The sequence below is a fragment of the Equus caballus genome, chromosome 12, assembly GCF_041296265.1.
Source record: "Equus caballus isolate H_3958 breed thoroughbred chromosome 12, TB-T2T, whole genome shotgun sequence".
In the NCBI taxonomy this organism is placed as follows: domain Eukaryota; kingdom Metazoa; phylum Chordata; class Mammalia; order Perissodactyla; family Equidae; genus Equus; species Equus caballus.
This window is the reverse complement of record NC_091695.1, coordinates 46,134,563-46,151,911: the sequence shown is the minus strand read 5'-3', so window position 1 is coordinate 46,151,911 and position 17,349 is coordinate 46,134,563. Positions and strand designations below refer to the sequence as shown.

The 17,349-nt window shown below is 60.3% G+C and overlaps 1 protein-coding gene across 16 annotated transcripts in view; it reads right to left on the bottom strand.

Moving 5' to 3' along the window:
* Positions 1 to 17,349, bottom strand: part of ANO1 (anoctamin 1) — a 167,195-nt gene that overhangs the window by 52,925 nt on the left and 96,921 nt on the right. For 8 of the 16 annotated variants that reach the window (XM_023654626.2, XM_070228961.1, XM_023654624.2 and 5 more), the window contains exons 4-9: positions 10,903 to 11,001; positions 9,977 to 10,128; positions 8,312 to 8,366; positions 6,164 to 6,215; positions 3,805 to 3,870; positions 3,268 to 3,323 (exon numbers count right to left, since the gene is read on the bottom strand). In XM_023654626.2, coding sequence (XP_023510394.2) covers positions 3,268 to 3,323; positions 3,805 to 3,870; positions 6,164 to 6,215; positions 8,312 to 8,366; positions 9,977 to 10,128; positions 10,903 to 11,001 — 480 coding nt within the window. The remainder of the gene's footprint in view (positions 1 to 3,267; positions 3,324 to 3,804; positions 3,871 to 6,163; positions 6,216 to 8,311; positions 8,367 to 9,976; positions 10,129 to 10,902; positions 11,002 to 17,349) is intronic. The other 8 variants (XM_023654627.2, XM_023654631.2, XM_070228960.1 and 5 more) reach the window with 1 other exon arrangement.

Here is a 17,349-nt window from a genome sequence, read left to right as displayed (position 1 = left end):
CTCAAGTGTCCTGGGAGGGTCGATACATTATCGGTCACCGTGCATATAGATCAGCGAGCTCAACATTCCCAATTTACAGATGGAAACACTGAGGCTCCAAGGCACCAACTCACTTTCCTGGGACAGACAGCTGAACGTGGTCAACCCGGGACTTGGATCCGGGCTTCCAAAGCCCAGGCAACGGAAGGAAGGTATAGAAGTCGAGAGGGAGCCCGTCTACCGATGGTTGATCCCAACGACTGAGGAGGAGCAGCCAGAGAAGCTCCGTGAGGCCCCAGGGAGGATGGCCCGGCCGGGTCACCAGGTCTGGAGTGTCGCCGGGCAGACAAAGCTCTGAGGCCTCTGGGAGGTCTGCCCGGCGCCCGTTCCACTCACCGGCAACTTCTATGACCCCCGCCAGCCCCCTCCAGGAGGAGACGACTTGGCCACCAGGAAGCCACCTGCGGTCTCCGAAGGAAGATGCTCGGAGAGCGGTTTACCCAATGGCTCCTCCTGAGTCTTCGGGGGACCCTCCTGGCCACGCACAGCCTATCGGCCTTGCCCATGTTTCTCCCCGTGGCCGGGACGGCCCCTCGGCTCCCGCAGCACCTCATCTACCCAGAGGTCCGTTCGCTGGGGATCTCAGAGGGGTAGACGCCGACCAGGAAGGAAGCCGAAAGGCCGCCACGCAGCCAACTGCAAGGTCCGAGTCCACTGTCGGCAGCTGATACGCGAACCCCAGGAGCCCGTCCTCGGGGTCTTGCTCAGAGCACAGGGCTCCTACTGCTCCCTCAGCTCCAAGGGGGCCACCCGGTGGGCCCTGCACCCGGTGCCTGCCTGCCGGACGTTCTTGTTGAAGGAAGGAAGGAAGGAAGGAAGGAATGAATGGATGAGCACAGTAAGCAAGGCCCTGGAAGGCGGTGGGGGTGCGCTGGGCCACGCACGGAGGGCAGCCAGCAATGACACAGGACAACCGAGCACAGAGTGAGACGGATGAGGGAAATTTTCACGAGGGCTGCACAGTGCACAGCGCCCAGCGAGGAGCCTGCTGCCTGCCCGAGGCGGAGGGCGCGACTCCCCTGCCGTCAGCGTCCGCTGTTCGAGAGCAGACAGCACGCGGCTCAGTCCAGAAGGATCTAATGCCCCAAACGGCTGAGCATCAGCTTTGGTCCCTGCCAGGGTGGGCGCCTTTCAACTGCGGGGACGGTTCATAGATGCAACATCCTGCGTTCCCTCCTGGTCCATGATCTGCCGGGGTAGAACCCTGGACGTGCGGCCCGGGCTCCACTCCCTCTCGGCTGTGTGCCCCTCCACGGCAGCAACTCCAGCCTCAGTTTCCCCATCTGTAAAGTGGGGACAGAGTCCGCACCGAGGGCTTCTCTACGGCTGTGTAGGGGACAAGGATGACGGTGCACCAGGAGTTTCTAAGACGTGGATCTCAGGGATGCTTTTGACGGACTGGCTGTCTGATGACAGGCCCAGTGGATCAGGGAGCCTTGTACTAGTTGGTTCAAACTGCTGAAAGAATCGATTCCTAAGACAAATGTGGAAGCAAAGACTGAGCAGAGGGATGGATTTGGCCTCCAGGGAAGGAGGAGGTGGTGGTACAGGGGGCAGAATAGCTGAGTGTCAACCAAGACTGGCTTCTGGCCCCAGCTCCCCCACAGAGGCTGTGTGATCCCGGACAAGTTACCAAACCTCTCTGAGTCTCCATGTCTGCACTGCATTAAATGAGATAAAGCTCCTACTAAACACGGTTCTTTGCACGCAGTGGTGCTCAGAAATGTCGATTTCTTCCCTTAAAGTCAGACTTAAAGAGCTGACTCAAAACAGGCAGAGAGGCCCTGAGACATTTCGACGTCATGTCCCCAACATCTCAGCAGGGACTGCCAGCAGTGCTGGCTGGACATGCCAGGTTGGAGCCCTGCCCTCGGGACATCCACGGAGCAGCACGTCAATCACCAGGGCAACTTAACTCCCTCCGACCCAGAGCCACACTGCATTTATTGAGCACCCACTACGTGCTGGGTGCCGGGCTTTCAAGGGACACCCGCACGAGGAATGGGGGCCGAACGGTGGTGTCTTTGTGGGACAGGGGGCATCAGAAGCCCAGAGATGGGGGAGGAAGAACTCAACCATGCAGGCCGGGGGAGGGGGGGAAAGGAGGCCTCCTGTGTGTGCTCTGTCCGCCCTGGGGAGGGGGAGGCGCTGACCAGGCAGAGGGGGCAGGGAAAAGCATCGCAGGCCGAGGGAACAGCATGAATGAAGACACAGGGTGGGAAAGCCGGGTCAGTGGACCCCGGGTCCCTAGAGTGAGTGCCCAGGGGACGGGCAGCGGGTCAGCTGGGCATCTTTCCCTTGGAGTCAATGGTCTGGGTGGACAGCCTTTGCTGTTCCGGCACCCTCCGTGTGTCCCATCCGGTGCCTTGCCAAAGCTCTTCCATTTCTGCCTTCCCTCTGATCCTCGCTGCGGCCCCGGCAACTGGACATAGCGGGTATTCTTCCTGACTCACAGATGGGGACGCTGAGGCTTGGAGGGGAGAGGGGCTGCCCCCACGCAAGGCCACAGAGGCGTGAGCGGCCAGGACTGGAATCTGGGTCCCCCCGCCTCCCAGCCCCACCCGCTCTCTCTCCTGCTTCTTGGCTCCTAGTCTTTGCGGCGATGCACATTTGGAAAGTTCCCGAGTTCCTCTCTCCGGGGTTCCCACACTGCTCGGGCCCCACAGTCCATTCCCAGTGCCCCGCTGAACTCCAGTCCCTGTTTCCATAGAGACGACAAGAAGAGACTCATCTCCCTCTGTCCACTCCGCGCCAAGCCTGCGCGGGACCACGGGCTATATTTGTCCGGGGGATACCAGTGGGATTCAGAGATTTAACTCAGGAAGCCGGCCACTTGCTTTGCAGAAATAGACGCGTACAGAGCCCTGGTCGTTCTGCCAGGACCCGGGGTGGGCGGGGACGGGGGCACGGAGCCAGGGAAAACATTTCGTGGCCCGGCTGGCTGTAAGGTTCCGATAATACCGGGGCAGAGTTTCTGCCACCAATGCCCCTTGCCTTGGTGTAACTCTTCGGCAAGAAAAGACGGCCCTGTGTCCCGTGTGTCCCTTCTGGGTTGCCACTTGGGGGAACAGGGAAGGCCCGTGCACGGTTGACATTTACGGCAGAGCCAAAGCAGGAAGCCGAGACCGCAGGATCATTAGAGCTCCCTGGGGGTGGAGGGGGTGGCCCTTGGGGACGTGGGGAGCCAGAGAATGCCGAGATAAAACGGTGTGCGTCGCGGTTACTTACATCGTGAAGCGGGTAGGCGGCCGAGTAGACGCCGTTGGCCAGCAGGCTCGTGATGCCTTAAAAACAAAGGCGGAGAGAGGATTACAGGCCAGGCCGCTCAGTTTCCAATCAGAGCGATCCCACGACTGTCTCAGTTAACCGAGAATTTTCTCCAAGCAAACCGCACCCGGCTGCACAGAGCCCGGCCACCTTGCTGGGGTTTCCTCCCCGGGGTTCGATCAGGAGATGATACAAACATGCTCGATTGGCAGAATTAGTAAGATAAGAGAGGAAACCCTGAGAGGCAAGGACGTCTGGGAGGAAGGAGGTACCCCAAACCTGCCATTCACCAGCTACCCCGGCCTGCTCCCCAGGGCAAACCTGCAGATGGGAAAGCTGGATTTCCAGTGGTTAGAAAAGCTGAATCACGAGATAAATACGGATGGGAAAATTGATGGTGTCAGAAGACACACATACAATTTGGAATTAGGTTTTAAGATGATTGGAGAAGCCGAAGGGGAGGCCAGCGAGCCGGTGCGGGGGCAGAGGCTCACTTACCGTATTCATCACACTTTCGCCTTTTACTTAAAAGGGCGGGGTCCTTCTTTCTTCCCTCGCCTTGCCCTGTTCATACACCGGCTATTAGTTACGTGACATGGGGCCTGCAGGGATCAAAGCCGCATTGGGGGAGAAAGCGCTCGCTGGGATCCTGAAGGTGGGGCCGGTGCTCCTGGGGGCCGGGCAACCAGGGCCGCGCCCGAGGCCCCGCGCTGGGGGCGGTACAGAAAGAACCACACCTGCACCTCCAAGAGGGGTATTCGGGCACCCAGCCCCAGAAGACAGACCTGAGAGAGGGAAGGCAGAGCCTACATCCTCAGGGACCAGCGCTGCCTGAGCAGTTTCCATGCAGCCCTCTGCCGGCAAGGAACCCTCTGCCTGGCCGAAGTGGCTTTTTAAAGGTGGTAAGCGGGTCAGGGTTTTCAGGGGCCTGGCCAGCCCACCCTTGACTACTCCGCTGTGAAACCAGCAGGAAAGTGACTTTCTAAAGTCCGCTTAAAAACAGACCATCTCCTTGGTTAGTGACCTGGAACGGTCACGGCATCTGAGAGATACTTAGAAATCCACACCAGAGAGAGCTGGGGGCTCACACCTAAAGTCACACATGAGTGAAACATTCATCTGTGATAAAAAATGCACGTGGGGTCCGATTTAGGCCCATTGGCTCCTTACTGTAATAGAATGCTCTCAACACAGTGCTGCCACAGGGCCTTTGCACAGGCTGCTCCCTCTCACTTTCTTCACGTCCCTGCCCAAATGTCACATCAGAAAGGCCTTCTCCAATCACTGTTTCTCAGTCCCCCTAGCACTTCTGGTTTATCCGATTATTTATTGTCTAATTCCCTCTCCCAGAACATAGATCCCAGGAGGGCAGGGAGCACCTGGGACAGAGCCTGGCAAGCGAGAGAATCCATCAATACTTGCTCCCAGTGGAAGGACTGACTTTGGAGTGAGGCTTTCAGACAAGGCGCCCATGTGAAGGGGGGAGAGAGGGACGCTCAGTCCACCTGGTCTGTCGCCAGGTGCTGGAACCAGCACTGCGGAGAACTGATGGGAACAGACAGAGATACCCACCTGTAGGAACGACCCAGAGCGGGGATCGGCTCTAGCTGAGAAGCCCCTGACCCCCTCACTCTGCAAACCTTCCCAGCAACCACATGAGTTTCTGCTGGAAGAGACCCCCCAGAACCCCCCAGGGCAACCGAGGGCTGAGACGCAGTGCTGGGGCTAGATACCCACCTCCTGCCACCTCTGGTGGGCTGGGCCCCAGGGGATAGTTGTCCGGGCTCTTCTTGACCCCTGGATGGGGCCCCCAGGCCCACTGATTTAGGACACAGGCTTAGAGATTTCAGGCCCAGAAGGGTGTCCTTGTGACCGACCATTGGCCATACCTGGAGGGGTCAGCCCCTGCTCCCTATATCCCGGCCTGTCCCCAGGCCTTCAGCTGCCGAGTGTGCCCCCCCTCTGCCCGCTGTCCCACCACTTCCCACCTGCGAGGATCCTCGCCCCCAGCCGGCCAGAGCCTGGCTCCCACCAGACCCACCCTGGGCCCCTAGAGCTGCAGCCTCGCAACTTCAGACGTCTCTACAGCGCAATGCATTGGGCCGTTAGCACAGCGCTTGGAGGGGCACAAAGCGGCTCCGAAAGAAGCGGGAGAGGGTCGTGCCGGGCTCTGAAAGGTTCTGCTTGAGCAAACTCAGCCTGCAGCCCTGGGCCAGGGACCCAGCCTTGGGGGGGGGGGGGCGGCCCCCCGATGTGCTTTTATCAGGAAGGTTTTGCATCTCTGGCTGGAGGTGTTCTGTAAACGGGTCCCCAAGGAGCCCACTGGGGATGTTTTCGTGGCACGTTCTGGATTCAGGGTGTGTGCAGAGGCCTGCTCCTTCCCGCAAGGCCTGGCAGGGGCTGCCTGGGCGCCATCCCCTCTATGCCGTGTGTCTGCCTGGCTGCGTCCAGCCTGGGAGCTGGGGTGGGGGGGCTGCTTTGAGCCATTGCCCCCGGCTGGAACCTTAACTACTTCCTGCTGGACTGTGAGGGTCAAGAGAGGGTTAAGACACCTCGGGCACCCCTCAGCTTCCAGCAGCCAGGATTCACGGCCTCTGCAGTGGGGCGGTTCCACATGCCACCTGTCACGTCTAGACCCAAAGAGAAGGATGGCTCGGCGCTTAAAAGAGCCGGGCCGTAAAACTGCCCTGCGGTCCTGAACAGCTCTCCTGTCTGACACGGTCACACAGGCTTAAATCAAAACCCTCTGAAACGTCCCCACCCCCTGAACCGGCCGCCCACCCCCCACGGAGACGATCCAGAGGCGAGATTACCGCTGGGCGGCGGGCGCTGATCTCGAGCGCAGAAATGGCCTTACCCATGCTGTACTTGGCTTTGGTGCACGTCGTTCTTTTCAGAATCTCATAGACCTGTTGTGGAGATAAGGAGGAGCAGGTAGTGACTTCAGGCAGCGGCGGCATGCAGGAACTCTCACGCAGTCGGTCACCGCACGGGATGCGGTTGACCCACACCAGGGGACGACGACCTCCCAGCATCCCCTCCAAGGATGCTCGCAGGCACAGTGTCAGGGGCCCGACGTTCTCAGGGACCAGCAAGTGCACCTCGGAGGGCTCCCACATTTCGGTGCCCTCGGTGAAGCATCCGCTACGCGTCATGCTGGTGTCCAGGGTGAAGAGCTGTCCCCTGTGCCCCGGGCGATGGGTGACTGTCCCTTTCCGCTGAGAGATGAGTTGGAATTCAGAGGCACGAGGGCCCAGCCAAGAGGACCCCTCCTGGGTGTAGCCCAGAATGTGCTAGAAACTCCGGGGGCGGGCAGGTCTCAGGATTCCATTCTGCACTGTTGGGAGGCGGGAGAGCAGCGGGCACCTGCGGAACCCCCTGAAGGGTCCCACCCCACCCCCACTCTGTGCCCCCATTATTAATGAAACATTTCGCCTGGTGGCCTGGCAGTCTGCCTGCCTGGGTCTGAGCTTCGGCTCCATCTCTTGCAGCTGTGTGGTCTTGGGCAAACTACCTTACTACCCCGTGCCTCAGTTTCCCCATCTGCAAAACGGGATGAAAACAGTGGGCCTTATGCCAAAGATGTGCCGTGCTCCAACAGCCTTCCAGTGGCCCCCCCAGGCCTCACCTCCCCCATCTCCATCCGTGCCAGCAACCCTGGCCTCCGTCACTCAACAAACCCTCTCCCAAGGCCGCAAGGCCTCCGCCCTGGCTGTTCCATCTGCCAGAAGCGCTTGTCCCCCGAGATCTAAATGGCTTCAGGGCCACCTTAACTAACAGGCCCAGACAACATAAAAATCTGGGGTGCACCCACAGACTGACACACAGGCCTGTGACTCAGTTTCCCCAGCTGGCCATTCCAATTCTCTCCATCTCACAATGATGAAGAAAAAGTGAACCCGTTCAGGGGAAAGCTGTGGCTGGTTCCCCGTCAACGTCCGAGGGGGAGGACTTCCCTCTTACGGACACAGGCCAGCCCTGAGCTACGCTGGGCCAGCAATGTTTTTGCAAATGTGAGTTCCTCATTGTTTATAATTATGACTTAATTGCTAAAGGAATCAGCTAATAATAAAAATCACGACAGTGGCTCCGTTCCGACCTGCACCCAGGTGGCCCTCGGTGGAGGCGCCCTTTGAGCAGGAAGCCAGAACTGTCTTTGTTCTGACACGGGCTCGGGGACTCCCGAGCTCACGAGGCTGGAAGGGGATGCTGGGACCCGGACCTGCCCGTCCCAGCAGCGGCCGAGCCCCCATGTCAACGCCACCTGTGCCCTGCACCCGTGTCCCGCACCTGGCCACCTGCCAGTCTCGGGATGTGACCGTGAGGGGCAGCTATTTGCTCAAGGTCAAGGGCCCGCCTCCTCCCAGCCTGCACCTCTCCCCGGGGAAAGACAGAGCCGCAGCCCGGCTTGGCCGCGAGGTTAATTTCTTGTTTAGAGAAAAGTTGGGTTCCGGGCCATGCACGGCCCAGCTTGGCGGCGGGACAAGTTGGCGGCCGATGGATAAACATTCAGCCAGTATCTTGAACAGGGCAGGGTGGCCTGGTCAGGTTTCAAACCTCAGTTTGCTCATCTGGCAAAGCCCCGTAAATTTACCCCAACCTCTGCCTCCACTGCCCATCATCCTGCCAGGCCCGCCTGCTCGGAAACCTCCGGGTCCGGGACCTGACAGACAGGAATGGACGGACTCCGGGAAGGGCAAGTGGCAAGGAGGCTGGAGGGATGTGCTGGGAACAACACGCCGAAACAACCCGAGGGGTCTGGAATGCCGCTGCCTCCTTCCTGCTGCTCCCCCCCCCATCCCCCAGCCCTCTCCTCCTCGGAGCCGGCCCGGGGCCATGGCCCTCCCCTGGGCCCCCGCAGCTCTCTCGGTTTCATGATTCTAATTATTTCTTTCGCAGACAATTAGAGCCGGCTCCCACCCAGAGGAGTTTCGCAGAAATGAAATGATCATCTGCCTCCCTGGGGGGCCCCCTTGCTGGAGCGATGCCCACGTAGGATACTTACTATTGTGCTCCGGGTTTTACTGTCGAAAAAGGAATCCTTGTCAGACAGGTCAAATCTGTTGAAACATTGGGAAGGAAAAAGAGACACAGTTCACTGGAGTCGGCTCTCCCGGTTTCTAAGGCCCTGGGAAACCACACCGTCCCCATTAGCTGCCACTGTGAAATTGGCAAGACTCAGTCCACATGCCCGGTGGGACCCCACCCTGGGCATCTGGAACAGCCTATTTTATTGCCGGGCCCCCTGCCCCCCACGGGTGGCTCAGAGACCCACATGGGTGGGAAGGGACCCCCACGGCAAGTGTGGTCAGCCCTCCCTCCTCGAGGATCCCTGCTTCCTTCTGATGACACCCTCAGCCGGCAGTTCTGAGTCTCTGCTTCAACACCGCTGAGGATGCGGACAGTTTCATTATCATTCCACCATCAGGCACGTGAAATATTTAACAATTTCCAAATAGTTTTGGTCCTGAGGTCTTGGGCCCCGTGGAGATGGCCTAAGGCTTCCCGAGGGCAAAGGGATGTCTTTGGGACATGGTATCCACTCCCCAAGGTGCTCAGCGTAGGGCCAGGGAGGGCAGCTGTAGGGGGGTCCATCCCCAAGGAGCCTGGAGACGAGCTGGGCCTGGCAAGGCAGAGGATGCTGTGGGAGTCAGCCGGCGCAGAGCCGAGGGAGGCTGGGGGTCCTGGAAGGAGGGTGTCTTCTTCTATTACTGCCCGGGGGCCTGTGTCGTGGAGCTGGTGGAAGGAGCTGGGCTGGGGGCTGCCTGCTTCTCCCTTATTTCTTATCCTCAGTAGGGTCGGGAAGCACAGTGGAGGGAAGCATGCGGCTCCTGCCCTGCGATGAACACATTTGCTGGGGCAGAAGCCCCAGTTCCAAGCCCAGGCAGGGTTCTCCAGGTCCCGTGGGGCCAGTGGTGTCCAGGAGCCCTCCCACCCCTCGGGGCACATCATGCAAGTCCCACTGGGTTCCCAGAGCCCCCTCTTTCTATTCCCACCACTGCCCCCACTCCAGCTCTGCCTAGAGAGCAGCCACGGAGGCCTCGCAGCTGCCGCCGGCACAGGTGGCTGCGCCCCGCTGCCCCTCGGGAGCAGGGGAGGAGGGAAGGTTCCAGAACAGGTGCAGCTCTGCCAGGCAACCCCGCCGGCTGCGAGTCCCTGGGGCCTCAGGACTCCAGCTGGGGCTGCTTTTCAGTTCCTGCCTCCCAGGGCTTGCTCGGCAGCCCTCAGGGGGCTCCGTGAAGCAGACCCTCTGGTCGGATCACATCCCAAGAGGGACGGAGTCGGTGGGAGGGAGGGGACGCCCAGCCCACTGCTTTGGGCTTTAACCCAAGGCCCACACATGCCCTCACTGGGGCCTGTGCTGGTTTCCCAAGTGTCACTCAGCAGAAGGACGAGACTCTTGGCCCCCCTTAACTCCTCAGTTAACAGTGACCTTGGGAATCATTTCCAGGGCCTTTTCTGCCCTCAAGAATCACAAGCTCTGATGAGAATACGCTCCAGGGGCTGGAATTCCCACTTCTTTGGGGGATGGAGAGCTCCCTCTGGACCCCAGAGGGCTTCGTCCCACCATCTGCATGTCTCACGCCATGTACGATGACGCTACGGGGCGAAATCGCCACACGGCAGGGCCCTCGGGGAGGGGCAGGCGGGAGGCGGGATCCCCACTTACAGGTGCTGCTTCTCCCGGGAGAAGGGGTAGGACAGCCTCTTCGTGGTCTGGGGTCTGTGCTCGGCCACCTTGGGCTGGATGGGGGCCGTGATTTTCTGGAGTACGGAGCTGATCTTTTTCAGGAGGCCACGGGTTTCATTAATGTGATAGACCTGCACACGGGACCAAGAGGTGGAACCCCTGTCATCTGCTGAGCTGTGACCCTCAGAATCTATTCCCCGACGGTCACGGAGCCATCCCACCACCTTAGTCGGCATGTCCTGGGACCAGAGCGCCGGGATAGGCCAGCATGGCCCTCCCCACGCCCCACTTTCCAGATAACCCCAGACAGCTCGGGGTTTCAGGAGGACCCAGACGAACGGGCAATTAAAACACACCCCAGAAACCTTTCCCCCAAACTTCACTCTGTTTCTGCAGAAATCACCGAGGTGATTCCGGTGGATTTGAGAAGCCGGGGCTGACATCCCCCCAGGGCACAGCTTCAACCCTCTCGCCGTCCTCCCCACATGCAAAGTAATTCCCGGGGACGCCTCGCTAAGCTTTGGGGGCCGCACCATCGGACGGCCTCTTAGCCGAGAGTTTTCCAGCATTAAAAAGAAAAATTCCAGCTAGCTAGGAAACGTAACTAAAATGAGTCTGACGGATTTAGCCGAGACATGGCAAGGACGAATGACCAGCGTGGGAAGTTTAATCGTATCTGGGTTCATGGTGCATCCCCTGGCTCCGAGCCTGTGCCGTCTCCCGGTGGGGTCTGCTCCGGGGTCTCTGTGACCACCCGGGCGGGTTATATCCTCGACCATCAGGACACTGGAGCCACACCGCCCTCCCGGGGTGGAACTGAACTTCACCCTGATTTCACGGCTCAGACCCTCCCCATGATACTCCGACCTGCACATCTGTCTTGGAGGAGAGACCCCATCACCAACCTTCTTCGTCGGCATCTTCAGCTTCAAAAACTCAGCCTCTCTGCACAGCACATTCCAGGGCGCGTGGATTTTTACGAAGCCAACCCCGTGAATTTTAGTCTGGAGAGAGGAGAGACGTTCTCGGTCAGCGTGGGTGGACATGGCGGGGGGGCAGGGGCACCGTTTGCATCTTCGGGTGCCACTAGGGTTCATCGGGCAGCTGCAACGTGTGGGGCTGTCGCCCGGCCCCTCACTCACTCCCCTGGACAATGCTCCCAGGTGCTGTTAGGATGCCCTCCTTGCAGATGGCGCAAGGAAGCTCCCCCAGGTCTCGCGGGAACAGTGAAGAGCCGGGAAGGCCTGGAGGGAACTCCCAGAATGCAACAGCTGAGAGGTTTCCCAAGGGTTAGCCAAGGGCCTCCAAAGCAGCCAGGCCACAGAAAAGGGCCTTCCACAGCTGACAGCCTAGGCCCTGTGACCAACTAGGGGCACTAGGCGTCCCGAGTCCCCGAGCAGGGACAAGGAGGTGACCGTGAAGATGGCCTTGTCTGGGCATCTTCGTCTGTGAGTTCAGGCCACGCCTCAGCCTGTGCCTGGCCTGTTGCCCAGGTTCCCGGCACCTGCACGGCCTCCATCCTTACGAGTGTGGGCGGCCTGGCGCGGGGGCTCGAGGACAGGCCTCAGTTCAAGTCCAGCTTCCCCACTAAATGGCGGTGAGCTTGGACCAATCACTGCTCTCTGGTCCAGCGTGTCTGAACGGCAGGGATGACAGCCCAGGGTTACTGGGGTAACCTTACGGCTTCGTGCGATCTGACCCCATCGGCCTTCCCCAGCAGCTCGACGAGGAAGGCACGACTACTGCCCCGGCACAGATGGGAACGCTGAGGCTCAGAGAGACGGGGCCACGGGCTGCCGTCCGCCAATAATTCAAACCAGAACGACCATGGGATCCAGCAGCCCCACTTCTGGGCATGTACCCGGGGGAAAGGAGACTGCGCCTCGGAGAGATGTGCACCCCGCGTTCACTGCAGCCTCATTCACGACAGCCACGAATGGGAGCACGCAAGCGACCGTCAGCAGAGGAGTGGGCACAGAAAACGCGGTGGATACACACAGCGGAAGATTATTCAGCCACAAAAAAGAAGGGAGTCCTGCCAGCTGCAAGGGCGTGGATGGACCTGAAGGGCTTACACTAAGTGAGAAAAGGCAGACAGAGAAAGACAAACACTGTGGGATCGCACTTATATGTGGAATCTGAAAAAGTCAGACTCGTAGAAACAGAGAACGGAACGGTGCTGCCTGGGGCTGGGGGAGGGGAAACTGGGAAGATGTTGGTCAAAGGTCATAAACTTTCGGTTACAAGAAGATCAAGTCCTGAGGATCAACCGTGCAGTGTGACGACTCGAGTTCATAATTCGGCATCGGATACGGAAAACTGCAGGGAGCAGATCTGATGCGTTCTCACCACACACGCAAAGGGTTACCCATGAGGCCATGGATGTATTCATGCTCGAGCTTGGAAGTCACTCCATGATGCATCAGATCACCACATTTTACACTTTAAATACACACGGTTCTATTTGCCAATGATGCCTCTGTAAAGTTGGGGGAAGAAAGCCGGGGCCCAGCATCTCGCAGCCGGCAGGTGTGGGGCCCCCATTGACCTTGGGCCACGCTGCCCGAGTCCCCAATCTTCATCTCGGGTGAGCCCACCGTGTCCCCCGACGACTCTGTGCTTTTCTCTCTTCCCCCTTGGATTTTGAGTTTCAGAGACCCCCTTTGTCAAGTGAACAGCGACGACGCGGTAAAAAGCTTTCCCATCAAAGACGTGCGGACCATGAACAGACTTTCCAACCGCCCCCCCGAGGTAACCGGGGTGGCCCGCGGCGTGGATGTCACTGCAACAAAAAGCGAAGAGACAGGAGGTTTCCCTGAGCCAGAGAGGGGTCCGCGGCACAGCAGGCTTCTCAAGGCTGAGGGTGTGGGCACAGCACAGGGGTGCGTGGCAGGTTTTTTGGCAAAAAGCGATGGAGGGTGAAGTCATCGGGGGATGACTTTTAAGAAAAAAAAAGTACTCAGCGGGCCAAAGACATTCACCCACCGGAAGCTGGCGAAAACTGATGCTCCCAGGAGCCCAGCAGGCCCGGGCAGCTTCCGGAGATGAGAGCTTCCGGGTCCAGCAGAAAGAGTTCCAGCTGGCTGGCCGGATGGACCTGCTCTGAGCCTTCTGGTGACCCCGCCCCGCACCCCGCCTGGGGAAGGGGACCTTCCTGGACACCAAGCTCCCTCTGGGGCTGCTTTTCCACCCCAAGAGAAGGGCCAACACCTGCTGGGGGAATCCTGGCTCATGCCTCCACCACTGAAGCTGACACTGAGGCCGCCAGGCCACCCCCCAGGCCCGGAGGAGCTGTCCTTTCATTGGGGCCTCCTCTGCAGAGCCCCAGCACTTGGGCGAGTCCTGCCTTGTCCCGGGGCCCCTGCACTTGCTGGCTCCACTGCCCACAGCAGCATAGGGTAGACACTTCACAAGCGTTTGTTGAATGACTAAATGATGGCCAAGGATCACCACCATCATCACAATAATAATAATGATGATGAGGTTGAGAAGGCTGAGATCTCTGAGCGCTTACGGGCCCGTCCCTGCTTCACACCTTTACGTATCTTAGCTCATTGATTCCTCACAACACGTCTGAGAGGTGGGTCCTCCCACTGTCCTCATCTTGGGGCTGAGGAAGCTGAGGCACAGAGGGGCACACGAGCGAGCTCATTCAATGTGTCCTGGGGCTGTCATGACAGATGACGACAAACTGGGGGGCTGAGAACAGCACCAATTCATTCTCTCTCCTGGTTCTGGAGACCAGACTGAACTCAAGGTGTCACAGGGCCGCGAACCCTCCGGAGGCTCCAGGGGAGGGTCCTTCCTGCCTCCTCCAGCTTCTGGGGCTCCAGGTCCCCCTGGGCTTGTGGCCGCGTCCCTCCAGCCTCTGCCTCTGTGGTCATGTGGCCTCATCCTCTGTGTGTCAATCTTCTCCTCCTTTCAATTCCAAGGATGCTTGTCCCTGGATTTAGGGCCCACCCTAAATCTAGAATGTTCTCATCTAGAAACCATTAACTTAATTACATCTGCAAAGACCCTTCTTCCAGATAAGGTCACATTCGCGGGTTCCAGGTGGACACAGCTTTCGGGGGCCACCATTCGGCCCACTGTGCTTGTCGTGAAGCTACGGGTCAGATCCCCACATGGCCCTGTGTGGGGCGCCTCGAGAAGCTTCCAAGAAGCATGGCCCCGGGAGCCAGGGCCCGAGGCTGCTTTAAGGAGACAAGCCAGGTCGCAGGAGCTCAGGTACAGGGACCCGAGGGGCAAGGCTCAAAGTGGGGGGGATGCAGGGCACGGGCTTGTAAACTGACACATCCCAGCACAGGTGAGATGAGGGAGCCCGGGGGGTTCGGGCAAGGGGAGCCCAGATCCCTCTGCTGCCCTCGACGGGCAGGCTGGACGGGCACCAGGTGAGGCCACGGGACTTAGAGGCCTTGGGATGGGGTGGCTGGGGTCAGAGTCCTGCCCCATTCCTGTGTGGTCTCAGGGAAGCAACTCAACCTCTCTGATCCCCCATTTCCTCATCTGCAAACCTCTCCCATACTAGACTTGTTTCCCCATTGGGGGAGCCCCTGGTCCAGCCCCTCAGCTGGCAAGAGAGCTCAGCATAATGCGGGGCTCTGCTCTTGGCCCAGGAGCATCTCTCTGTGGCTGCCAGGCAGCTGAGACCACGCCTGCTCACGTGCATGGACTCCTCTGGCCAAGGAGCTTAAAGGCAGCTCCCGGGCCCCGGGAAGCCCTGGAGGCAGTGGTCCCTCCTTCCCGGTGGGCACGGCACAGGGTCGACCCCGTGGGGCAGCACCGAGCGGGAGAACGGACCGCGGACAGCCCACGTGCCCGAGCCCGTCCTTTCCGGTCGCAGGCGCAGGTTTATTTCCGTGCACTGCCCACCGCACGCACAGACCCAAAATACACTGTCCCGAGGCCACGGAGCGCGCCCTCACGGGGGGCAGGGGCCAGCGCTGAGGCCGCCTCCCTGGGAAAAGGCGCTGCTCTGTTTACGGGAGCAACGGGGTTTCTCCCAGGAAACATCTGGCGGGATTGGGGAAAAGGGTCGTGGGACCAGTTTGGCGAAAACACACATGGGATGTTTGAGACCGGCCTGCCCGCCTGACCACAGCCCGCCCCCAGCAGGAAGCAGCCGGGAGACGGCTGGGCCCCCTCCTCCCGCCCGACGTCCCGGCGCAGGCAGTCCTGGCCCCGCTCTGGCCCTCGTGCTGGGGCACTCGGAGCCCAGAGACCCGCCGTGGCTTGGGGGCCGGGAGAGCCCAACCGCCCAGGCCACAGGCTCTGGAGGGGACAGGGTCCCCCATGGTGCCCAACCACAGGGATGGGGGCCGCCGAGGGTGCTCACGTGAGTCCACAGCTCTCCCAGCACCAGCTGAAGACGTTTAAACCTCCATTCCGAGCCCAGCTCGCAAAAACTGTGACCTCCCCAGAATCGTTTCCAGCATCTTCCTTTCAAAAGGAAAAAGAAAATCACAAAAACCCAAACGGAAACACGCCCCCGGGGGATTTGTGCTGGTCGAGGACGCCAAGGGGTCCCCTCTCCGTCCCCACGGCCGCCTGAGGGCCTGGACGTTCTCAGCCACGGTTGGCCTGAGTCCTTCCAGCATCCATTGGAGGCTGGAGCTCAGGCTCCGAAATTGAATCAGTCAGGCCTGAGTGTGGGCGGGCCCTGGTTGCCCTCGGCTCCCGCATGCAACGCCACCTCCCCAGCCACCTGACCCCACAGGCTGTGCGTGCCCCGGAGGGCGCCTTTCCTGAAACCAGGGAATCAGGGGGCCCCAGGGACCTGCAGCCACTGGGAGGGACCTCTCCAGACAGCGCCCCATGTGCACAACTCTCCCCTGGCTAGGGCCAGGCGGGAGCCCTGGGGAGTGGGCTGTGCACACAGCAGAGACGCACAGGCCCTTCCTGAGCACAGTCCAGCAGGGGAAGCCCGGGGGGGCTTGGGCCAGACCCCTGAGCCCCCCAGGGCCTGGGCGAATTCCGTCTCTCTCCATCCTCAGCACCCCCAGCTCCCAAGGAGGACACCCAACCCCCGACGGGGTGTCGTGAGGCTGAGGCCAAGGGCACAGGACCCCTCCAGACTCTGCCCTCGGAAGGCCCGGGGCTGTCCCCTGGGAGGGGTCCTGTTCTCTGGCACGAACAGCTTTTCAAGGCTCGAGCCACTCGGTGCCGCGTCCCCACTCAGTGCCTGACGGCCAGGCTCGTTTTCGGCAGCACTGGCTGGCGTGCGTCTGCTCTTCCTGTTGGCACGGGCGTCCCGCACGGATGTGAGCTGGAACGCTGCTTCTGGGGCCGGATTTGTCTGTTTAGTGGACCTATGTGTGCCTGGCACGGAGTAGGCGCCCAACGATATTTGCTGAGCAGCCGTGAAGGAAGATGGGGGACGGTCCCCGCCGAGCACCTCACGTGCACCAGCCGAGGGCGCCCCAGCACCTGGATGCTCAGGGGGTCCTCTCCCTGACCCCCTGCAGGTAGCCCTGTGTCCACATTGATACACAAGGACGAGGGCCCGGGGGCAGCCTGGACCTCCAACCCTGGGCCGGCTCTGAAACACGCCTGCCCTCCCCCAACATGGCTCCTGGAGGGGACGGGAGATGCTCTGTCACCGGGCGTGAGTCTGTGTGGAGAGGTCACCCGCTAACTGGCATTTCCCACGTCGGGGTTACTGCTGACCACGTCTACACTGCCTAGGAGAGCAGCTTCAGATCGCTTGGACACGGTCCCCTGGCGCACTGATGCAACCAGGCCTTCTGCATCATCTTAGTGCCGTCGGGACTCACTCAAGGGAGCGGGGGACCCGACCAAATGCCATCTCTGCGGGAGGCCAAGGAGGTGCACAGGGCTGGGGTCAGGGGCATCTTAGGGAAGTTTCAGCCCCAGGCCTGCCCAAGATGGGGAGGCTAACAGGAGACCACCCCCAAGGAGCTAGACCCCCACATGAGACCCCCCAGAAAGGGCCTCCCCCCTCCAACCCCAGGAAATGGCAAGGAGGGTGGTCCTGGTGCGAGCAGAGAGGGAGGAGAGGATAAAACTACCCTGGGAAGTCCTGGTCCCCAAAGGCTACGGCCCCACGGGGCTGGGGGACCTCAGACTGTGCCTTGGGTTCAAGGTGGTTCCACCTGTAACGCCCTGGGATGTGTGACGGACGCAAGGCCTGAGCTTCTGGACAACAGCCCCTTCCTCCCAGGCCTTGGGTACCCCCCACGGGTTAAGTAAGGACGGTGACCGGTGGGCAGCAGAGCCAGGCCCCCAGGGACGGGAGACGGCTGGAGGAGAGCCGGCCCTGGGGCCTCGGAAAGGATTAGACGGGTCATAAATCCGCTGTGCTCACCTCGTTTAAAGAAATAAACCTCAAGACG